Source organism: Gavialis gangeticus, unplaced genomic scaffold (genome assembly GCF_001723915.1).
Source record: "Gavialis gangeticus isolate Ggan-Ray unplaced genomic scaffold, GavGan_comp1, whole genome shotgun sequence".
NCBI lineage: Eukaryota > Metazoa > Chordata > Crocodylia > Gavialidae > Gavialis > Gavialis gangeticus.
The window spans coordinates 7,824,558-7,849,553 of record NW_017729016.1 but is presented as its reverse complement, the minus strand read 5'-3'; the positions used below and the strand labels follow the sequence as shown (position 1 = coordinate 7,849,553).

The 24,996-nt window shown below is 42.7% G+C and overlaps 1 protein-coding gene across 3 annotated transcripts in view; it reads right to left on the bottom strand.

The window, feature by feature from the left end:
- Positions 1 to 24,996, bottom strand: part of PDPK1 (3-phosphoinositide dependent protein kinase 1) — a 112,893-nt gene that overhangs the window by 51,900 nt on the left and 35,997 nt on the right. For 2 of the 3 annotated variants that reach the window (XM_019512807.1, XM_019512809.1), the window contains exons 10-13: positions 24,000 to 24,173; positions 21,259 to 21,470; positions 20,453 to 20,510; positions 17,533 to 17,685 (exon numbers count right to left, since the gene is read on the bottom strand). In XM_019512807.1, coding sequence (XP_019368352.1) covers positions 17,533 to 17,685; positions 20,453 to 20,510; positions 21,259 to 21,470; positions 24,000 to 24,173 — 597 coding nt within the window. Of the gene's footprint in view, positions 1 to 15,981; positions 16,943 to 17,532; positions 17,686 to 20,452; positions 20,511 to 21,258; positions 21,471 to 23,999; positions 24,174 to 24,996 lie in introns of those variants that run through there. The other variant, XM_019512810.1, reaches the window with a different exon arrangement.

Below are 24,996 nucleotides of genomic sequence, written 5' to 3'. Positions count from 1 at the left end.
ACTGGGGAAGTCCCTGTTCCCCCGAGCACTGCCAGAAGTGACCAGGAATAACACAAGCTGGCAGAGGGTAGATTTAGGCTAGATATCACGAGGCGCTACTTCACAGTCACGGCGGCTAGGATCTGGAACCAACTTCCAAGAGAAGTGGTGCTGGCTCCTACCCTGGGGGTCTTTAAGAGGAGGTTAGATGTATGCCTTGCTGGGGTCGTTTGACTCCAGTACTCCTTCCTGCCATGGCAGGGGGTCGGACTAGATGATCTACTCAGGTCCCTTCTGACCCTAGAAACTATGAAACTATGAGAGAGACCCGTAGGAGAGAGGAACACCCAACGGTCCCGTAGTCCACCAAGGTAGCTGGTGAAGACCTGAGACTTGAAGGTAGGCAACGAGTAAGGACCATCATGACCGGAGGGCTAGCCGCATCAAGATCAGGTGGCCCGTCAGAGGCTGGCATATGGCTGGGGTGTAGGAGGGGTGGAGCCCCACAAATATCCATTGGGAAGAACAACCAATCTCAAGGGACTGCCAACGGGAGACCCAACCACTGGAGAAACATTCAAAGTCGTGGCAGGCGAGTTCTGGGGCTCTCTCCGGGGTGACTGGGGTCCCTGTCCAAGGTTGCACAAAGCCTCCCCGCGCCTGTCATTAGGTGCACGCGCCAAGGCGGCACGTGAACAAATATTCAAAGTGAGACAGGCACAAATACACAGGTACAAAACTTTCCAAGAATTAAGCTTTGCCAGCAGTTGTGATTATGATGAGAGAGAGCTGGTTGAATTCAAATGGCTGGCTACCCAAAAATCTCTCAACCAGGCAGCCATCACTTTACTGTATAAATGCTTCAGTGAGTCATGAAGAGGCTGAAGAATCCTGTGCAACACACTTTCTCCCCACCAGACTACAAAGGTGTGAAATTTAATAAACGTGTTGCTGGGTGGTCTTTTTGGGGAAAAGCTTCATCTAAAAAGTATGTGCATCTTGGACTTTAATCTATGCACAATCAGGCTTGGGCTCAGGTAAGTCGTGCTTAAAGGTGCCGAACAAGCCAGGACATAAAATGCCGACCACAGGATAAAGAATAGATGGCAAGAGGAGAGTATCATGTCACTATGCTGTAAGTAGCGCTGAAATACGGTGTAAAATGGAAGCTCTTAGCATATTAACATTGCAAAGGCCTTCTCACTCTAAATGACAGTTGAGCTATCTTTTTGTCCTTCAATATTGTGCAGAGGCGCTTTCACACCTTCTTCAGAAGCTATTTTCTAATTCACTTAAAGATAAAGCAAGCACTTGATGTTGAGATCACTGCTTTAAAAAAAGGAAAGCAGCTTATAGTAGAGCTTTAAAGATATTTACATAACCATAAACCCAGTAAATGCAGACATAGCAATCCTACAAGTCAGCTGCTCCAACTCCCAGCCATTAGGATTCTAAATCTGGGCTGGATTCTTCTAAACTGCAATGAAAAAAGCCATATGTTCTCCCACAGGACTAGTTCATCTGAACACACAGTTCCCAGAGCTTCTCCTTCTCAAATAAAGCAGTTTTACCATACTGTAGAGAGAGGCAGATAACCATGTCAGTCTCAAGTTAGGTACAAGGCAGTTAATTTATAAGGTGGCATTCTGGCCTGCCATACCGTAAAGATAAGAGGCAACACTAGGGTTCGAGTTATGTCTGCACTCCAGTTCAAAGCTATGGCTACAGCTCACACAGATATATTGGTACCTAAGCCAGCTTCAAACTCAACAGTTTGAGTATTGATTGCCCATGCCACAAACGAGACTGCTTTAACTGCCAACTACACAGTTAGGGTCCTATCCAGGTTTAGACAGTTCATGATAAAGCCCATTCTACTGCAGTTGGACTGCTACCATTTTAAAGCTAGCTAGCATATAGCTATACATATTGAAGCCAAACCTTTGGACTGCAGCCTAGACAGTCTCTTGATTGCAGAAAAGTGCTTTGGAAGAAGTCTACTGATTAGCACAAATACAATATGCTAAAGTGAGCTCAAACAGGAAAAGGAAAAAAAGAAAGCAGCTCTCCACTCACCAGTAAAATGTGAGCATTGCCCGTATAAGTAGATACAGAAATGCTTGGCACTGATCTAATTACAAAGATATCTGACTGCAGGGGATATCTGTAGACATTTAAAGTATTTCAGAAGCCATAATAATTATTAGAAGTATATACTGATATTATAGTAGTGCCAAAAGGCCCCACTGAGATTGGATGCCCACAGAGCCAGGTGAGACACATGCAGAGTGACTATACCCTGTCAGGTGTGGCTGTCAGACAGAGAAAGAGGAGGGGAAAGTAGGGTTACCCCAGGAAGCAAATATGCATGAAGGTCTGGCAGAGTTTTGCTGGTTACAAGAACTGCTGCTGAATATGAGTTAAGAGTTAGAGAGTGGAAAGTTAAAAAAGAAAGATAATCCCAGCTCATTATCTGCAACCCATCAACTGGCTGGGTTTGGCAGGCAACGTGGCAGAGGCGAGTCTTCAGGACAGATCTGAGGGAACATAAGAAAAATTCAGTATTAAAAGCCCACATGCATGAGGGGCAAGGCATCCAGGCTTCACAGGGGCTGACTAGTCTGTGACACAGGTCAAGAATGGTGGTAAGAAGGCAGAGGCCAAGATCCTGATAAGTTATAGTTTGCTAGATGGGTTAGGACTGCAATGCAAAGGCAAGCTGTGAAGCTAAGAGCACCATCAACAGAGTCTTACAGCATGAGTTGATGTAGTCATTTTACTTCATTCAATCCAGCATTCACCAAATGAGAAAACCTGTGACAAACAGAAATTTAGGACCCCAGTGTAAACTCTAAGGAAGTGTCATTCAGAGAGCTATGTACAGCACACTTGCTAATACAAGCATGACAATCTATACTGTCCTGCAGCAGTCTCAAAAAGTACTTTTATTATTAACTGACTAAATACAGCTCGATTGGCTGTTTGTAGGCCATTTAAATGTATAATGCTGGTGATGTTTAGAGTGTGTGTAATCCTTCAGGCCCGATCCACAAATGCTTTGATAAATTAAGACACCACATTACCCTACAACCTGCAAGCATTTCTTTTGCAAAGAGACTGAACGCAACTTTCTAGAAGAGACACTTTAACACACGACACAATCTTCAGAACTAAACGCAACCACAAACATTCATTAATATTGCTAAGATGTGTTGCAAATTGAACACACTGGTTTGCACACTCGTGTGCACGTTAGTTGGGGACAGGTATTCAGTTTAACTCTTTAAAGACAGCTCCACCATAAAAGAGCAGTGGAACGAACACTTTCAAGAGCTCTTGAACCGAGATTCTAATGAAGACAATACCATCAAAGCCATTTCACAACACCCATTAAGAACTACCTTGCAGATCTTCCAATTTATCAAGAGGCCTTGAAAGCCATTAAACAGATGCAGAACAACAAAGCCTGTGGTCCTGATGGAATACCAGCTGAAATCCATAAGCAAAGTGGAAAAAACCACCCTCACCAACTACAGTTATTTTGAAAATCTGGACATGTGAACAGATTCCCAGTGACCAGAAAGATGCCAGAATTGTTACCATAATTAAGAAAGGAAACAGATTGGATTGTAGTAATTACCATGATATTGCACTCCTGTCTACCGCTGGGCAGATCCTTGCCCGTATTCTCCTCAGTAGACACTCTTTCCTAGCTCAGGAGAGTCTAGCCAAGTCCCCATGTGGGTTCCGACCACTCAGAGCTGTAACAAATATGATGCTGTTTGTTGCTGAACAGCTTTGGGAGAAGCCTGGCAAGCAACCTCAAGATGTTTACATCACTGACGGGGCTAAGGCCTTGATTCAATCAACAGCAAGGCCCTATGGAAGATCCTGATGAGATCTGGACACCTGCCAGAAGTTGATTTAGTCAGGGACAATCTTGCCTCAAGCAGGGGCTGGCCTCAGTGGGTGCCTGTACACACGCAGGATGCCTGCTCCAACACGTTCCAATTAGAATGCATAGAAGCAGACTTGATTAACTGAGTCTGCTGGAGTGTGCTAATTAACATGCCCCAGCAGCCTCAGTGACATGTGTATTCAGCACCCTGAGCTTCAGAATGGCAACGGGGTGTTTTAACTGAAGCTTGTTAACTGAAGCTTTAGTTAAAGTGCCCTGGCTGCCAAAGCGCAGGACACTGTATACACAAGACGCTGCGGGTACTCTAATTACAGCACTGCTCCCCAACCACCCAGAGCACATGTAAAGACTCCCAGTGATCTTGTGTGGTCCCTTCCAGCCCTACTTTTCTATGAGCCTATGGATCTATGGAATGGCTCAAAAAAGGCGTACCTAAAAGATCAGGTGTTCTCAAACTGGTTCAGTGTTATACGTGGACACCAAGTATTCTGCGACAGGTCCGATCGGTCCTCGGCATCCCATACTGCATCACTCCTCACCCTCCCCACTGCTGTCATTGGCCACTCTGGTATGCAGTCAAAACTTTACTGCCCCCCTTCCCTGCTTTTGTTGTCACTTCTTTCCATAAGCTCCCCTGCACTGCTTGTTCAAGAAAAGTGATCTTTCCAACAACCAGCTGTATCCTCAGTCCCTATTCCACCATGGTCACTCATCATTCCCCGCCACCCTTAGGAACCCAAAATGTGCATCTCAATCCTGCTCCCCCACAGCTCCCTGAAGTCAGGGTCAGGCAAGCACACTAGAGCTTGGTCAAATGCAGGCTAATGAATATTAATAACATCATGATTCAGAGAGAAGGGACAAAGGAAAAGTGACAGTGCCTCCAGTCACAGGTCTCCCACACCCTGGAGCCCCCACAGCATGGGCACATGCACTTCCCCTCCACAAAGCATGCTAGACTGGGTGGTCACTTCCATCCCCGGGTTTCAGAGCCGTGGTACTTAAAAACCTCAAAGGTGACTGTTTCACCTGCAGCGTAAGGGCACTGCACATGTGGGTGCCTCTAACTCACAACCATTAGGAACCAGATCACAATTTCAGAATGGGTCAATTGTTACATGTGTCCATACCCTTAGAGACCAACTGGTTCAGAGCCATGGGCTTTTGTAAGGGACAACCTACTTGGGGTGTTATAACTGGACCTTCTGGAGGTGGTGGGGGAAATGAGAACTACTCACAATATTTAAGGTGTGGATACAGCATAAATGTATACGGTGGCATAATGACCTTTTCTGCTTTTTTAATTTTTGGTTTTTCCTCAATTGTCCTCTTAATAATTCCTAATATTCTATTCACATTTTTGATGGCCACTAGGACCGACCTGATTTTTTTCAGGGAGCTATCCATACTACTTCCAAGATCACTTTGAGTAGTAACAGCTAATGTAGTGTCCAGCCTTGTATATGTGCATCACAGGCTATTTTCTCGCTCACATGCATCACTTAACACTGAACTTCATCCGTTATTTTGTTGCCCACTCAATTTTACAAGAACCTGCTGCAGTTTTTCAGTTACTGCTGTTTTTTTTGTTTGTTTGTTTGTTTTTTTAATTGCCACAGGCACGTTAGTGTCATCCACAAAGCCGACCACCTCACTATTCACCCCTCCCTTTCCAAACCACCTAAGTTACATAGCACAGGCCACAGCACACCGTGGGGAGACTCCACTGCTTACCTACCTCTCTTTATTGTAAGAACTGTCCATTTGTACCTACTCTGTCTCCCTTCTTTTAACCAATTACTGATCCCCAAGTGGATCTTGCCTCTAATGCCAGGATAACCTCGTTTTGTTGAGAGGGGTTCATTTGGTATGGCATTCTGTCAAAAGGGTTCTGAAAGTCCAGACACACTACATCAGCTCCCAAGCCCAGTCATACCTCCAGCTAGAAATCAGGCAATGACCAGGAAAGTGGATTTTAGCTTTGTTGTTTAAACAAACACAGATTTTTCCCCGTGATTTAAAACGGTCACATTGAATGTCATAGGCGACGCATGCCTCCCGAGGCAGGGGGAGGCATGGCAACCGGCAGCAGTGGGGGCGCGGCAACAGCGAGTAGGGACTGCCCGCAGGCGGCTGCTCTGACATCAGTGGCGAAGGTGAGCCAAGCAGGGACCGCCCACAGGCAACTGCAGCGGAGTCAGTAGCAGAGGGGGTCCCCGTGGCCGAACGCTGACTCCAGAAGTGCCAGCAGCACTTCTCGGCGGTGGGGGAGCACCAGCGCTCCACTTTCCCCCCCTGCCGTTGCCTAAGCTGAAAGCACTCGCTCTCAGGGGGGGCACCAGCACTCTCAGGGCGTGCATGTGCACCCCCATGCACCCCCTACGCATCGCCTATGTTGTATGCACCTTATTCATCCTTCTCCCAGTCTCTCTCCTAGAATTATATCCAGGCCTGCTCTCTGATGGGAGCCCTGCCCCAGGAAATACCTAGACTTCTGCCACTCAAAAGTTCCAAGAGCAGGTCTTCTTCCCATCAATGCCTGACATCCCTGCTTGACCCTAGAGGCCCAGAACACCCGATTACACTAATCCAAGTGATTTTATTGTCATGGTTACCCTCTTCATTTCTCCCTATTTGCCTCCTTTCTTTGTAATACTCACTTGGAGCACCTTACAGCAAAGCGGGTCAGAAGCAGTATTACTCTGTGAGTTTACACCGTACCCAGCACAAATGGCTTCTGATTCTGACTGTATTGCAATAATGCCCAAAGACATGAATAATTAAATAAAAAGTCAGCTACTGCAACCGTTAAGGATATATCCACGTGGATGCTTTGCACAGGACTTTCCATTACCATTCTGGTTAAATGATTCATGTCATTAGTGAGACTACTTGATATCTGGTAAGGTTAAGAGTTTTAAAAAATGGTGCAAAATTAAGTCTCTACATGAGTGGCATCATTATCTGCAAAAGTTGAACAGCAAGCAGTTGTTACTGATGTCAGTGATATCCACAGAGGTCCAGAGGAACTGCTAATATTTTAAAGGTATTATCTAGGTGTATAACTATGGATATGCAAACTGGGTAGTATTAGCTGCCTGTTCCCCACATTTTTTGTTAAATTCTAGTTCTTATGTTCAGAATGTAGCTTTCTTGGGTAGAAAAATCTAAACTATGCACCACAGATTTCAGGGTCAGATAGTAAAACCCTGAAAAGAGTACTTTAAAAGTAATGAACTTGATAACCATACGATACTCAGATCTCTACCTTACCTTCAAATTGCAAAGTGACTCACACAAGTAAGATACTTTCCTCCCAGTGGCAGTCTAGCACTGACAGGCTGAACAAAAAAAATAAGCTGCTGGAAAGATTTTGATTACTGAAAACATTCAGTGCATGTTTCCGTAATAGATTCTGCATCAGGAAAATATCCCTGACCTTCACAAGCAATTTAAAACCCAAACAGAAATACTGTGACCCAGCACATCATTGAAAAGGGACTGGCCAACCCCCTTAGCCATGGGGCAGCAAATCTACAGAGCCATGAAATAATTTGTGAAGAGAAAAATTAAGGGGGAGTTAGGGGGTGCTCAACTCAGGACACATTTAATAGCAGAACATGAAGTGAAATTATAGTAAGAAAAAAGAAAAATAAGAAAGGAAAAAAGGAAAGCCTCAAAACTGGTTAAACACAAAAGTACAAATGAGTTTTCTCTTTCAAGGATTCAGAACCTCCGTTTGCTGTCTATTTTTACATGCTTATCTTTAAAATGAGCTTTAAACAGCTTTGCTGCTGAACACAATCAACTCCTATTGTGAATTGTGGGGGGGATTATTGCCACTGTTTAGTTTGCTGAAATGTGGTCCTTGGCTTTCAGTCCTAAATGCAAAGGGATGAAGCACATTGTAAATGTTACCCTGGAAAACACAGAAACAATGCATTTTGAGCCTCTTCCATATGGGACCAGATTTAGTACAGGATGTGGTAAGGTTAAGCTGGCTTTCTATTGTAACTTGCTCAATACCATGATAGTTACAAATAATTTAAAGCTGATAAACACTAATTCCTGCCTCTTCTGGAAGCTTGTAATCCTCCAGTAGTAATGACACAGGTCTTGAAGCTTGTGGGGAAAAAAAGGTATTCTGACTGGATACCAAATCAGAATTTACAGTGTAAAGGAAGGTGGGGAACAACTACCAGGGATGCGCAATACAGCACTGAAATCTGTAGTTCAACATTCAAAATGAAGAATGGCCAATAGAAAAAAGAATCCAAAGACCTACAAATCAGCTCATAAATATTCTTAAAAGAGGAAGAATTATACATGGCACAAAATGGAATTTTAGGAAGGTACCTAATCGCATTTCAAGGACAGAAATGCCTGGGATTTCAACACATAGTGAACAGCACATACAGTGGAGCTCTAGATTTGAGAGTACGGTATAGTTTAAATCCAGGAGACAATTACATATGTAACTAACAAAAACAAAAACATCTGTGATCATATAATTCACTTTACACTCAGGAGCATGTTCCCAATTTTTTTCTATCCCCATTCCTCATAACTCACTCTATTATTATTTCCTGCCACTTTATAACGTCTTACCAGGATGGTTAACTTCACTTCTCCCAGTTTGCTGACTCCAGGTGACCTTGGTCCAGTTTGGTAGTCTTCCCCCCCCCCCCCTTCCTGATGTTAGAGCTGTTCTTGCCTAGATGGTATTTTGGAGAAAAAACTCTATTTCTGACTTTTTTCTCAAGATTTCAAATAAGTGACCTGGCAGATTAATGGAAAGACCAAAGACCAGCATTGTTTGCCTGCCTCCAAGACACTCAAGAGCTCTTTTGAGAAACCATTGGTAATACCAGTGCAGACAGTGCTCGTGAGAGTGAAATGTCTAACAGCTGTGAACTCCATTTTGCATTAGGAATACTGCTCTGCATTACATACTGAACATGTCTAAACTTGCCCAGGGCACATCACTGTAGACGCTGTGGATGGAGGCCCAACCAGGAGCACAAACCTGACACCTCACTGAAGGACCGTCAGAAAGCCAGCAAGACAGTCCAGGGCCATCAGCTTTGACAGTCCCACCTGCTGGCCTACATCCATGGAATACGACATTTCTCCTACAGAGGGAGCTGCTCGTGGGACAAGCATGCCTGAGGAAAGGAACTGGAGGATCCCTTTGCAGCATGTGGCAAAAGGCAAGACACTGTATTTAAGAGAGGAGGTTCTACTGTGAAAAGCAGTGAAGGAGTCAACCATGGAAGAGGACAGAAAGCTCCCTGCCCAGCTTGAAATACTGACCCACATAGAACTCGGGGGAAGGGCAAGATCAGACTCGGGGATAGCGTGTCAAAACTTTTGCTATATTTCAAGGATGTGTAACCAGGGTGGATTTGATTTAAATCAAATTGGCTTAAATTATGATTATAATTGCAATTTAAATCACTGGCCAGGAAGCCTTGATTTAATCACTTTTCTACAAAAAGTGCATTTTTGTTTGATATCCTTTATTCATTTAACTTCTTGAAACTTTGAACTTTTAGAGAGAGTTAAGGGCTTTACTGTGTGTACGCAAACTTGCAGAGAGACAAGAGGGCTGATGGGTGGGTAATCGGGGCCGTTACCTCTCATCCCCATATACTGCTATTAAGCAAGATGTTCTCTCTGGAGACAAAAATCCACAGGTTGAGAACTGAAACTAAGCATCACAGAGATGCTTAATGGGATCCTTCTAGACTGAGCACTGAGTCCCATTGGGTAGAGTGGTTTTCTTAAGTCTTGACTAATCTATAGAGCAGCCTCTGGGAACCCCGTAAGATTGGGCCCCTAACATAGTCCATGGCCTGTTGTGACCTATTTAGAAAGCTCTTCTAAAAAGGTTACATGAATGTATTAACACAAATAGTTTATAATTAGAAGTTATAATCCCTACTCCATGATGGTATCTTTGAGCTTTAACATATCTTCAATTAAAACCATCTTTACACAGGTCTATTTTTTAAAGCACCTTAAAAGAAATTAAAATGTGATTATATCAAAAATGTTTTACATAAAAATCTGATTTTGAATTTTGTTTTTAATCATTGATTTTTATCCACCCTGTCTGTAACTCAATTGCTTTTGCAGTAAAGTCATTAGTTAGGAAATTCTTTTGCAAAAGTCTGTGCTTCCTTCCTTTCATGTCAAATTATTCCTGAAGGGATGAATTTATAAGCTCAGAGTGCCTCTACAAGCTGGGGAAGTACCAGGCGCTGGTTCCAAGGTCCCAGAGGGTTGGATTGTGCAGTCCACTCCCCAAGAAAGGGACATCACACAAAAGGGCTCAGCCTGGAAGTTCTGTAGACCCAGAAGTAGAAAGAGCAACTTGTCGGCAGCAGCGGTGACCCCTCGATACAAGGACGACTACACAGAGCAACAGGCTCAGGGTGCAGCCAGGGAGGCCGACGTTGGATATTAGGAAAAACTCTCTCAAGAGGAGGGTGGTGAAGCACTGGGACAGGTCACCCAGAGAGGTGGTGGAGGAGTCTCCATTCTTGGAGATGTTTAAGACCCGGGTAGACAAACCCCTGGCTGCAATGATGTAGTTGGGCCTGGTCCTGCTCTGAACAGGGGGCTGGACTGGATGCGACTCCCGAACTCCCTTCCAGCCCTCAGTTGGTGATTCTGCGACTTAAAAAAAAAAACCCTCTGAGCATGATGCTTAAGCCTTTCTGCCCAGAACGATGCAAATGAGGAATTTATTCATAGCTCATGATAACCGCAGTTGGTTTACTGAGCAAATCCAATCATTCTCCGTGACTGACCTATCTTCACCATTCGGCCAGTCTGCATCCTCCACGAACACCTACAAGCCCCGATTGGAAAACCCACTTAGCCAGAAAATGGCATGCGACCCGTGCGCGCTGTGATCGAGGCTGTGCCAGAGCAGGTCCCTCTGCTCCACGCGGGACCAAGGAGATTCACCCCACTGGAGGTAAGTCCCCAGCTACGGTCACGCACAACGCGGGACTCCTTTCCTAGGACTGCGCCACTGCTTCCTCTTTTCCTAACAAGCTGAACAGTGAGGCAGGCGCAGGCATTGCGGCTGGACCTCGGGGAAGAAGGTGACGACGGCGACGGGGTCCCCGTGACACGCAGGCTGGCCCAGGTGGGAGGCAGAGGTGCTGAACCATGGGAGCAACCCCAGGCTTAGGCACGCGCCGGCGGCCTTGCGCCCCCACCCCCCAGAGCCCAGCCCGGAGCCCGCCTCGTCCCGCGCTCGACCTCACCTTGTCCGAGTCCAGGTCGGGATCGGCCTGGCAGAGGCGGAAGAGGAAAGACTTGGGGTCCCGGCACAGCGTCTGCCGCGTGGTGAGAAAGCAGGTGCCGCCCACGTTCAGCCGCACCCACTTGCCTGGGACGCCGCTGGGGGCCCCGGAGCTGCAACGCCGGCAGGGTCCGCCCGGGCCGGGGCCGCCGCCAGGACCCGGGAAATCGCAGTGGTTCTCCGCCGCCATCCTCAGCCCGCCGGAAGGCCCGTCCCCGATCCGGCCCCCTCGCCCCGCCCCGCCCGCCGGAAGTGCCCGGCAGCGATCCCAGCCCGGCCCGCCCCTCCCTGCTGGAAGCGCGCTCTGCCCGCCCACCCGGGCAGCCCCAGTCGCGGCGAAGGGCCTAGCTCAGCGAGCGGACACCCGCTCCGGGCGCCCCGCGCGCCGGCTCCTCCCTCCGGAAGTGTCAGCCCGGATTTGCAGTCCCCCTTCCCGCCGGAAGTGCCCGTCGGACTCGTGTCCCCACCGGAAGTTCCGCCGCGCCCCGCAACCCCGGTCCCCGCCCGCAGCCGGGCCGGCGCGGAAAAAGGAGGCAGGAGCCGGGCCTTGGACCCTACATGCTTTTATTACAAGACTATCGAGCATAAGTGAAAATCCATCATCCAGTCACTAACTACGGCTACGGCACAGATCTGTCGAGGGAGGATAAACAGAGTCATTAAATTATGAGATATGATTAAATCATCGACCAATAGAAAATTTATATAATAAAGCCAGAAAAGATGTAAATATAGTTTACAATAATTATTCACATTCAAGGCTGTACATCAATACATACAACACCATGGCCCCGAACATGAATTCAATCCAAATAATTCATATATTAGAATTTAAATAACACAGACTAAACTAGAGGCCACCGAGAGCCAGCAAATAACCTTATAAGAATAAAAATACAAAAGTGTGTATCCTAACATCATTGCATTATTTGCTTCTGTTTTGTAAGGTCTTTAGTTTTTGCTTTGCCTGTACATCACAGTTACAGCTACAAACCAGGTAGAGAATAGTACACACATTATAACCGACTGCCACCAACCTGAAAGACAGCTAACAGACGACTATCAAAACTGATTATAGTTCCCAATTGTTTTTGTCAGACAGATACAGCAGTTGTAAATCCTGCCACAATTTAGTACACTCTGCCTCATCCAATCAAACTTAGTATATGGTCATAGGACGCTTTCTAAACAGCAACTATCCCCATTCATTGTCATTTAGACAGACAGACTGGACCACGGGGTGTTTGCCAATTGGTTTTTCCATGTCAAAGATGTTCACTTTATAGAGTCACATTGCTTCCAAAACAGAGGAAACAAGGCCATGGGAAACGCAGGTTTATGACTACATTAGAGTTTCACTATGGCCACCATTTTAGCTGAAAACAGAATTACTCACCTGCAAGCTCAGTCAAAGCAGAGCTAGACGACCTTTGGGCCACGAGGCCTTGCAGGAGTGATTCCTAGTTTGAATAGTAAAATATCTGCCTAGAAATAAAATACTTGAGGCATTCACCAAATGCTTCAAAGTGATATAAATACCACACCAATTTGTTAAAACTTCAGGGTTATGGGTTTTTTTAAAAAGCCCAGCCTTGACAAGAGGAGGAGTAGGACTGTGTCATGCACATTGTTAGCAAGCTACTTACATGTAAGCCCTTTCCTCCATCTAAGGGCCTAAAACTGAGAGCCCCTCGCTCCCTCCACAGGTTAACAGGGGCCAAAAATTTGGTAAAGGCAATTTATTCCTCTTTGAGATCATTTTCATTCATGAAACCATTTCACTTATCTCTCGGTATGTAGCAGTGTTGGTATTTCTGATTTTCCTCTCCTGGTAACTATAAAAAGATGCCAAGCAAAATCTCGCAAGACTGAAGTGAAAGACCTCTATTATGTCCCACCTTCCTCTTCTGTCAAAAGTCAATGAAACAGTCTTTCCCTTTTACATATGGTCTAGGGTTTAGTACCATCTAGTTTTAAGAGTCCAAAGCTCTGAGGCTCTCTCCATTTCCCTTATTCACAGGTGAGCAGAAGTGCAGCAGGTGTGCTGAAGTAGGAAGACAGCTCTCAGTTGGGGTTAGGGGCAAGACAGAACTGTACTTTACTGGTGTAGCTACCACCATCCTCAAAGACAATGTTTTTGAGCCAAGAACACCCATCTCCACTTTTACATGGCTCTTCAAGACAGAAGTAGATGAGTGTAATATTGCCACATACTGCCACAGATCATCCTAGCATTGACTTCATACAAGCCCCTCCATCCCAGATGCATGCAAACACATTTTCAGTGCTTGTTATATTACAGGTTGCAGGTGACATACCATACAAGGTGTCAGTGTCATTTCAAAACTGGGGAACATTTATGGAAAAAAAAAAAGTTAAACCATACCCAGTCATCAAAACTAGTAGAAGAAATTACATCTTTTTAGTTTGCAAGTGTAATACTTAAGTCTGTATTATGCACGGGCATAACAATTTTATCCAGACCAGAGGAGGTTTTGGGGAATTATACATAGCAGATGGTTCATGTGCTAAGGGGAATAACAGCAACACTAGATAGTTTACAAGGTCCTGAGACTCCCACTGGTTTCACAACAAATCCTAAAACCCACACAGTTGTGTTGAACTGCTCATGACAGACAAGAGCTGTGTTACAGTTAAGAAAATGATGCTACTATGATCTTGTTAAAATTAACCAAGCTCAGAACTGTGCTTAGGACATAGAGGTTAGCAGTGCTAAAACACAGCCTTTCAGTTTAGCCAAACAGTTTTGAACTTGTGCAGAAAGACTGGACAAATAAAGGGATAGTAAAGGGATGGCTCAAGTATACTGTATAGCAGCAATATCCCTCCTTTCTTTCCATCAGATTCCATCCAACAGAAAAGTAGACTCATCAGTGGAGTTGAACACATTTCTGGAGTCAGAATGTCAAGCTAAACATCTGCTGGTGTGATTCACATCGTTCCCCCCCACAATCTTCTGGAAATAGCAAGTGTTTAGGGTAGAAACCAAAATGAACGAACAGATTCTGCTCTTGAAGATATCTGTAGCGAGGCGTGTGCAAAAGCTGCTAGTGGCCCCCTACCACTAGGGGAGATGCCTCCAATTTGCATTCTCCTCCATGCATTGGTATTAACTGCTGAGCCCCAATTCTCCCCGAGATGTACCTATCACGTGTAGGATCCAGGCCTCTATCATATACAGTTCTTCCCAATATGTACCTAAGCTGCCAGTAAACCAGTGGACACTATTTCTCACGTTAAGTGCATTTTTCTCCCTATGGTCAATCTTTCCACCACTATGCCCCCATCTAAAGGGCAGCGAAAGGCATATGGCATCACCTAGATTAGCCTGTGGAGGTTACTCTCACCTATGCCCCACTTGGCAACACTGTTTCATACTGAGTAACAGCAATGCATATATTGAGATTCTGTTTAATCCCATCCTTATCAGTGTCTTCCAAAGAAAGCAATATTATCCAGCTACAGCTCAGTGCTAAAAGACCTTTAATCCAGAACCTGTGGCACTGACCTCAGAGAGCCAACATGCAAGTGGAGCTTGACAGCTTTGGCATTATTTGACACTACAGTCATGATAATGTCTGTGGGGCTTAATGCAGGTGCAGATGCAAGAGCACTGTGATACTCAGATTTTAGTAGCAAGCAATTTTGCCTTTTGAGCAGGGGTGAAGTTACTTTCAAACTAGCCTGACTGCAACAAGAGATCTCTCTTTTACTTTTGCCTTTTATATTAGGAACTTGAGGCACTGCAGCTCCTCTCAAACATGACAATACAAGTAGTGAACTTGTCAGTATTTGCATGGACTTGCTGTGACAGAATCCTACTACATACTAGTTCTCCCTCCAAAATGAAAATTATGAAGAATGCAGTAAATCACACTTTTTTTTTTTTAAGGTTCTGGAAACACAGAGATCCTGAACTATCTTCTCCAAGGCAAGTGATACATCACTCCTAATGCCTACAATAACCCTCTCTGAGTACATCTAGCATTGCCCAATTGCTTCTGGGGCTTTCTGGCTAACCACAAAAATGGAGTCTGACTATGATCTTAACACTACCACAGGACTTTCTTCCTTAAGAGAGCAGGAGATGTATATTGTACTAAAATAATTTAAGAGGCAAAGGAGCAAAGATGAGGCACTTTGCAAACAAACAAGTGGGTGTGGTATTTATACTGCATAAAACATGAAGGAGAAATGCCTTTCCAGGCCTGGATTTACCCTTTCAAGGGGGTCCCAGATTCCCAGAAGCACAAATACATGGGGAAAAACCATGAGAAGTTATTTTTAACATGTAGAAATGAAGTCTTTGCTATGTTACAGGAAATGTTTGACCACAAAAAGCTTAATTTGAAAAGGATGAAGTCGGCCGATACGGACAAAACGTTTTCATTATATAGATATGCCTCAAGTACCATAAAATGTTCTCTGTATTGACATTTTTTAAGTCAATGTAAGGGCCTAATATATTTAAATTGTTTAAAATATTTTCAGAATTGCTAAAAGGTCTGAGATGTTTGGCTAAGGACCAAGACAGGAATATTTGTACATCTCATTATACAAAGACAAATAAATCAAGTCATCTATTGTACAAAATTTTCACTCTTCCTTCTCTACCCAAGTAAATAGGTTGGCCCCACTAAAATGCACAATACATGCACACCCTGGAAAGAAAGCTACTTGCCCTCATCTCCTGAAAAGGTGAAGTCTATTTACTACTTCAATAGTAACATTTTTTTGTTTTTTTACTAAAAAGTTCATTTTTAGTTAGTATGAGTTAAAAGCATGCTGGTAAATTTATTGTCCCTTGATTAAACATGTAAATGCATCAAATTAAAATTAAAATTTCATCTTTAAAACTTTATACGCTTCAAAAGCGACCATTTCTATTTTAGAATGTTTTCAGTGCCCAATTCAGCGTTTTACTCTTACAACCTGTATCAGAGCCTGCCTGCCAGACACATACATCTGATTCACTCACATAATTACAATTAAGTACCACGGAAATCCTGCAACCAGAACTATACTAGGAGTTATGCAAGGGTGCAACTGACCTGACTGCAAATGCCATATACCAGTAAGCCTGGGGAAAAGAAGGGGGGCAGCGGTGCAACAGAGACTGGAGGGGGGAGAGGAAGAGAGGTAATAGTTATACCTCAGTGGAGGCATTTAGAAGCTCCCTGATGAAACACAGTTTAATGATAATCTGAAAGTCACAAAAATAACCAGCCCCATAAAATACAGGGCTGGTATACAATTTGGGGTGTGTGCGTGTGGATTGGTTTTAACTGGTCTTAAGTGAAGCTGGTAATGCAAGGTCTATCTACTAGTTTGCAGCAGAAATTGAGCCGAAGTGCACAAAAGCAAGATCTTCACTGCAACGATATGCATGTGGAAGCCTCAACAGAAGCACAAAGAGCGAGCAAAGCGACCCTGAATTCCATTTGTGTTTGTTTTTTTAAAAAAAAACAACAAAATATTTCAGACATATGCTTCCCCTTGAGATGGATAAACAGGTGGGTTGGGAAGATTCCTCTGATCGGCTGCACGTGGAGTTCTAGCAGCAAGTAGGGAGGCTGGGATATTTTGGATGAGCTTTACTAGTTAGCAGCATTCTGATGGTATCTGTGCCGCCAAACTTCATGTATCTTTTTGCACCATTTATGAGCATTCCCACTTGGGTCCATCAGGTAATATGTCCTGTTAGGCTACAAGTAAACAACAGTTTAATGACTATTCCAAGAACAGACGAGACAAGAAACTGAAAAGCAATAAATATTCTGCTACTGGTAAGAAATCAATCAATCATTCAGAATGTATTAAAAAAAATCTTCAAGAACACATTAAATTGACTAGCAATTAAAAGCAACTTCATGCATTATCCCTGAAAAATGGTACTGCTGGTGGATGTACGCATGTCGAGTAACTGATACAGTAGGCTGACATAAGTCTGGTGAGCTGCAATATGCAAGAGTGCTTGGACTCAACTGTAAATAGCGCAACACAAAATTCTTTATGCAATTCTTTTTGGATCACACAATCCATGTAAGTTTCTATTTCTTTAATGAAAGCAAAACAAAACGAGACCCAGACACTTCACTGCTTCCTAGCTATAAAAAGGTATAAAGACCCACAGCTCAATTTCCACAGGTAACCCTAAGTATCTGTGTTTATTTACAAGATGAAAACATTTCAGATGTTTCAATTCAATTCTAATTCCAATAGTTTAATACATGCATGGTGATTAAAGTTATTTTATTTTAAGGCTTCTGAAAAAATTAAAAGGATATTTACTTACCGTGTGAACAAAAAAGGTCTTAAAATTCTTGGCTTCCGGTCGCAGCTCTAGTGACCATGGAATCTCCCCTTTCAGAACCTTGTTGACAGGATCCACATAATACAAATGGGGCCCTTCTGTGAGGAGTAACTGGCGCCGACGAGCAAACAATCCCTGACAAGAGTAGCAGTAATACAAAGAACAAGCTATGTATTATCAAATGACCTATTTTCTAAAGCATGTGCATAATTCACATCGACTTCAATGGGACTTTAGCAATTGCCTACATACTTTTCGTCACAGCTTTGATCCAGGAGAGTCTGGGATACTCTTCATCAATGTACTGTTTATCTAATCAGGAATTTTTCAAATCCTTTTACATGCAAGCGTCAGACAACCCAATCATCAGATAATTAATGGATACTAAATTATTTGGCCATTGATAAAAAAATTCCCACATGGATAAGTTTTTAGAAGTTTAAGGTTCTCAAGGCATCTCAGTGGAAACTGAATGAATACAACTTGATTAAGTTCAGAGACTGGAGCATCCAGTAAATATCTTATTTGCCTGGTGTTTCTAAGTGTTGCTTGGTTTGTTTGTTATTTCTAGAGCATGTTTAAAAAAGGTAATACCTACAAGCCACTAGTGTGCATCTGCAACCTTCATCACTTTTTACACTAGCATTCATTACTAAATAACTTGCTTTAGAAATGTTTTAACCCCTCCTCTCCAAAGTAAGTATCACCATAAACAGAGGATGACAATTAAAACAAACAACTTCACTAACATTTTGGATCACGTTTGTGCTTTCCTCACCCATTTTCCCTCTGTTCACTTTCTCTAGGTCACAAACAGTGTATACCATTAAGCAGTTTAGGCAAGGACCCAGTCTGTCTCTGAAAATTGGCTAGCACTTTATACAACAATTTCTTATTCTTAACCATTTTTGCCTCAACACATTTCCGAAGCAGCATGCATACAACCAGCATTTTAAGTAGTCACTCATAAAAAAAAGACAAGTAGGGCTGGAAGGAACGTCCATAGGTCATCTAGACCAAGACTGAGCCTGAGGCAGGGTCATCCCTGTCCCTATACAAATCCATAATCTAACCTCTTAGTAAAACTACCATCAGCCCAGATATGTATCAAATTTTCTACAGGACTTTTTAGAAAAAAAAGCAGCTAGTCATATGGACATTGTGATAGTAAGCTACTTTTTAAAGCCTCTTATTCTCTGTAAAAGTCAGCACTCAAAGCAATGGACTTCTGAAGAACACAGAGGGTGAAGTAAACAAAAAGCAATTAAGATGAAGAGAAACTTGGGCACCTGGGAGGCAGGTGGTGACAATAAAATGGGGGCAGTTAAGTGACTGTACAACTCTGGAGCTCCCTTCCAGCTCTATGATCCTAAGGCCACCCGTTTCCCTGTAAATAATCTAAATCACATGCAGAAGAGGAAGGAAAGAAGAGCTACTATTATAATGGCCGCTTATTTCAGTCTACCTCCCGCTTTGGCCCAATGATGGTCTAAATCCTAGTCCTAGACATTGATATCAATCTGAAAAACTGAAACTTTGCACAGTACTTCAACAACTCAGACTGATAAAGAGGGTTGACAGGTATTTGCATTCAATGCTGTTTATGAGTTGAAAACTTCTAGGAAAGCTAGATTACAACATTCCTCCAACTCAAAAGACTACTAGGGGCCCTATCTGATTTGGATTCAGCCCAAATCAGGGAGAGTGAGATTCAATTCGTTGAGTGCACCACTGTCCCCAATTCGATTCGGCCAAATCCGAATCTGAAGATTTGATGCCAATTTGGAGAATCAGTGATTTGGCCATAGACAGAGCTTTAAATGTTTTGTCTACATACCTTGAGGTACCAGCATGGCTCGTGACTGCTGTGATGCTGGGGTGGATGGAGCATCCCATGGGAATTCAGTGATCGCCTGTGGGGGGACCCCAGGTGCCCCCCCAGACCCAGGAGGCACCAGCCACTGAGCCAGGGGCAGGGGGTGGCATACCCCAGCACACTCCCCAGTGGACCCACAAGTGGACCGGAAGTACTTCTAGTCCACTTCCAGGTCTGCTGCTGAGTATGCTGGGAGCCCCCATGCTCCTGTGGGATGCTCCATGTGCCCCAGCACCACAGCATTCACGACCCACTGCCACCTCGAGGTATGTAGAGAAAACATTTGAAGCCGTGTCTATGTCTGAATCACCAAATCTTCCGAATCTTTCTGAATCGATTCAGAGGGTTCCGAATCTATTTGGAGATATTAAAGGGTCCTCTGATTTCATTCGGATTTGGAGATTCAGCCACCAAATTGGGCCAAAACTCTGTCGAATTGAATCAAGGACTGAAACTTCATGCAGCCCTAAAGACTACTCCATTTTAAAACAAACAAACAAAAAACCTTAGGGCACTTTTACATGTGCTCCAGGTGTTGCAGGGGAAGGGCACTTTAATTAGAGCCGCCCCAAAAGCCGCTCTAGTTAAAGCACTGCAGAGTTTCATATATCAGTGTCCCCATGCTTCAAAAAAAGGGGGTGGAGGTGCTTGAACTAAAGCTCATCAGATGAGCTTTAGTTCAAGCTCCCCTGCCTCCTTTTTGAAGCATGGGGACACTGATACACAAGATGCAGGAGGCTGCTGGAGTGCAGAATTGCTATGCCCCAGCAGACTCAATTAATCCCGTCTGTTCTGATGCACTGTAACTGGCTGCTCCGACGTGCTGCATCGCGCTTGTGTACGGGCACCCTTAACAATATTCAATTTGTGAAAGATCTGTTTGTTGGGAAATGCTACATCTTTCAACTGGGAGGGAGCCTACAAACCCCTAAATATCAGAGACTTTCTTGAAAGTTTCCTTACAGATCCACAACTCTACAAAAGCAGTATTATTTGAAACTTTTCTAGAAGAAAATCAAGACTTACCTTTCTTTTGTCTACTGGACCCATTTTTAGTATTAAGTTATTTTCTACAAATTGATGCCTAACAAGAGAAAAAGAACAAGCCACTGTCATTCCAGAACCCCGCCACAGGAAGTAACCAACACTGTCCTAGTAATCATTTTATTTCTCACTCTCATTTATCTTAGAAATTTCTCAGTATCTATACTGCCTTAGAACCTTTAAAAACTTCCTCTCTCTACATAGGCAGGCAAGTTTCCTTTGGTAAATATGATATTGTTTATTAGGCCAACTGAAATAGCTGGAAAAAAATTATTTGCAGCGTCTCTCTACATAGTGCACCTCCTCCACCCCCATTAACCACAAATTTAACTTTAAATATTAGGTGAACTTCTGCCTCCTCTCCACCATACCCCAAACTGTTACTTGCTTACTATAACTGGATACATTTATATGCACCTTAATAACTATTAGGAATGAGGACTAATAGTCACGCCTAAGTATTATCAAGGGCAAAATCTGATGTCAAGGGGGTTCTGATAGTGAAACAGATTGATCCAGTTTGAAGAACCTATTACTGGGGGCCCTTGCGACAAAGGAAGAATTACACTAGATCTCAGACTCCAAAAACTTAGAGCTGTTATGTAAAGATTTATGCTACCAGTTTAATTCAAGAAAGGCATCCTCACTAATTAAGTTTTTAACCACTCAGCTGTTGGACTTTTATTGCAAAAAGTAACCTAAACTGAAGCAAGAACAGCGGGTTTATTGTGCTACAGATTCCTTATTGGAGCAAAAATCACAGATTAACTGCATTTTAAACAACTTACCATGGGTTTCCACCAGCTTGTTTTGCCAGAAGTAACCTCTTCTCATCTTCAGAAAATTGCAAGTCCAGTTCAAAGGAATTACTGTCAAGATCATGAATGTACTGTTCAATGTTACCACCTGACATTTGTGGTGGACTCATTTCTGGACCAGACAGCGAGGGCGAAGAACCAGAAACTTGCATACAACCAAACTGACTCAGGAGATTGTCATACTAAGAAAGGGGAAAAAAATATAGCAAAAACAAATTTTACTGTCTTTTTTTTTTTTTAATAAAAAGATCTATTCAACATGTCAATATAAGGAGTTCAGTTGCTTTTAATTCTGAAACTTTACCAGATATTTATTTATACTGATATGCTTTAAAAAAATTAAAGCTAGAAGTAACTTAAGACTGTAACAGGACACACAAAAAGCTAAATAAGATACCAATATCTAAAGCAAAAGCAGAAGAAGAAATTAGGTCATTTATGCCTTGTGTGTATACATTAAGTCAATCACAACTTGGCAGAGTTTCATCTCTTACGTGAAAAATCAAAACAAATCAGCAGTTTAAATACTTGGAAGTACTGGTGCCTTAATTTTAGGCATGGCATTGAAATGTCATATTCAGGTTTTTTCTGTCTCTGGCTTTTATGTTTGCATTGCATCCAATACAAAATTAACATTTAGCTCTTATATAGATTTGACTAGATCTCAAAGCATTTTACAAAGAGGAGTAAATTAGTTTACATCATCTAATTTATCCCTTTTCAACAAGTCTGTTTTGTTCAGCTGTCCCAGGAATTGTCCTTCAGCAGCTTCCAAGACTATTCCATACTCAAATACACTTTTAAGGATTATTTCCTTACAATAAATGTCCTTCAACTAAGTTTTCTATTGCCAAGTTCATCCTTTTGCTCCCTCCAACTTGTCTCGCCTTCCAGTTTGCTATGTGGTATACTCAGTGCACTGCAAAACTGAAGAATGGACACAACACCCCCAAGAGACGTTCCCTTTCACAATGCAGAACTCTGGGTTGCACAATGTTTTAATGTTCCTGCGGTGGAATGCAGGTCCCCATCATCCCTCAGGCTGGAGGGTATGATAGACAGAGCAAGTTTTGTCATGTCACTCCACTCTGCTCTTAGAAAGCATCAGGCACACTGTTGCTGCCTAGTAAAAGGTAGAAAGTTTCACAGCAAGGAGGCCCAAGGAGAAAATACATGGTCTTTGAATTAATAAATAATTAAAAGGGGACCATCACTAACTTCTGGTCAGGGAATAAGAGGGAACCAAGAAACGAAGGCATGAAGATCTTAGAAACAAAAAGTCTAACCCCATTCTATGTCATAATAGAAATCAAGAATGCGTGAATCCTACTTAAGCTCCACCACTTTTGGAGCAACTCAACTGAATGCATTTGCACAACTATTGTTTGTCAACAACAGCCACCAACGTGGAAATTAAACTACTTCAACTCCTCGTGTTTTCAGGGAAGGTATACACTTGCTTAACACAAAATGGCAAGTGCATGTTAAAGGTGGAGGTTATGGCAATTGAATTAGAGAAACAATTAATCCAGGGAGGAGGAAGACAAATTATAATAGTGATTCCAACTCTTTAGTTTCCTAAATTAAGAGGTAGGACTCTTAAAGGGGGGAAAACTCAAAAATAAAAAAAGAACAACAGATTTGATGGTGAATGCTACACACTCTCACTGTAATTGCAATGTAATCAGTATAATGCTGACTTCTTGTTATCACCTGTAAAACTTGGCGTCTCTGCACTGCAATATAGACAGACCGCTCTATTTCTCTGGTCTGGTATTACAACATTGTTATCCAAAAGCCAAAGGAAAGATGTTACATGCTGGTGTACTCTCGACTTGAAAAAGAATTTTAATCTACAAAGACAACTTGTCATTTTCATCAGCTCACAAAATGTTCCCATTTTGTCTCGTGGTAATACCATCGATAGAATTAATTTCAGTAAAGCACCCAGAAGAGTTAGACTCTCACCCCAGTGTTTTAGCATTAGATTGGTAGATATTATTGCTGAGATAATGAAACAGTCAGAATAATATGACTTTGTCGAGTGCAAGTTCTACAGTCTCATGGAAAGTGAGACTGTGTAGCACATTATGACCTGTCAAGTCCTTAAAGAAGTCTTGGATTTTTGCTTAGGTGAATGGAACTTTAAGCTTTACTCTACAGTTCAGTTGTTTGATGGGATTGTTCATTTTTAGATAAAGATCTTCAGCCTGAGCAGAGAGTTATGCAAGTTCTAGAACACTGAGCAGTTATTCATGGTAGGACAAAAGATGCTCTCCATCGCTGGTTGAACTTTGAAGACATAAAGGCATCAAAATGGCTTGTTCAGGTGACACAAAGTGGTTTATGTTTACTTGATACTGTGGGTTCTTTGAGAGCAAAGAAGCAAGACCCGTAATGTAATACTGTCTCCCTTCCTGCAAAGTGAAGGCAGTCCATCATAGAAGCTGCAATCCAGCTAGGGAAGCTGGACTCCCCATGGGACATGAAGCAAATTAAAATATGTTAGTTGTCAAGCAGAACATAATACTGTTCTTTGTTAAAAACAAATACCTGCTTTCTAGAGAAATTAACTTAGTCAAGCTCCAGGTTTTTTTTGTTCCTGACCTGTCACCAAAACTGATTCAGTAGAAGCATTTGCTTGGCAATAATTACTGTTCAGAAAAATCTGAAGTTGCGATAGAGTTGAATATAGCAAAATTGACACATACATTTCCATAGCAATCTTCATCATCTTCAGACATCGCTGGCAAATATGCTGTGAGCTTTGGAGGTGTCTGAAGATGCAGATTCTCCCACGAGATTGATTCAAAGAATGGATGAGCCTTCAGAGGTTCATACCCTCCCATTTCTTCACAGCCTAATCGTTTTGTAGCATCTAGAACCTGAAGGAGTTAAAGTTACTTAACACTTCTCTATAATAATGAAAATTAGTTTCAAAGTGAATGTTAACTTTATAACAGCCCAATGCTAATCCCTTTCTGATTTTCATTCTGTTACTGTTAGCCTACTCAGCTTTAACAAACTGTTACTAAATAAAGGGTAAAGATTTTCTACAAAATTTAACTTTTGACTGAATACTCATTAATCAGATATTTTTTCTCTCTGCACAAGTAACATTTTATATAGTAATTTTTTTTGCTACTGTTATAATAGTGCAGTGAAATATGGACCAAGTACTCTGAAATACAATGCAAATTAATTTATATTTTACAAATAACAAAGATACTTCTGTTCAATAGCTGAAAACATCTGCCTACAAATCTGTATTGTCAGTACTGCATAATTATTTACAATCATTTTTTTCCATTTCAGTAACAGATGTACTTTATGTTCACACAGCTTCTTCATGGTGTCTTAAAAGAGCTGTTTAATAATAGATGCCAATTTTCCAGATGATGAATTCTCCCTCTACACAGTCAGGAATGTTAAGGACTCTTAGTAGAGTAAAGTCAGTTTAAGTGTTTGTAACAATTTGGATACAAAGTTAGGAAAACTGATCAATTCAGTGTATACTGGAGAGCCTATGTGGAGGGCTAGCAATGTTTTGAAGCTTGGGGACACTTTACAGAGCTCACATCTAAGCTCAGGCTACTACCGGCCTGGCCTGTGCCACTGCTAGTCACTGCTTACTTTCCTAGCCCCCCCGAGTGCCACAGTCACTATTTCTTCCCACTGCCCAACCCCCATACAAGGCAAACCCCCCCC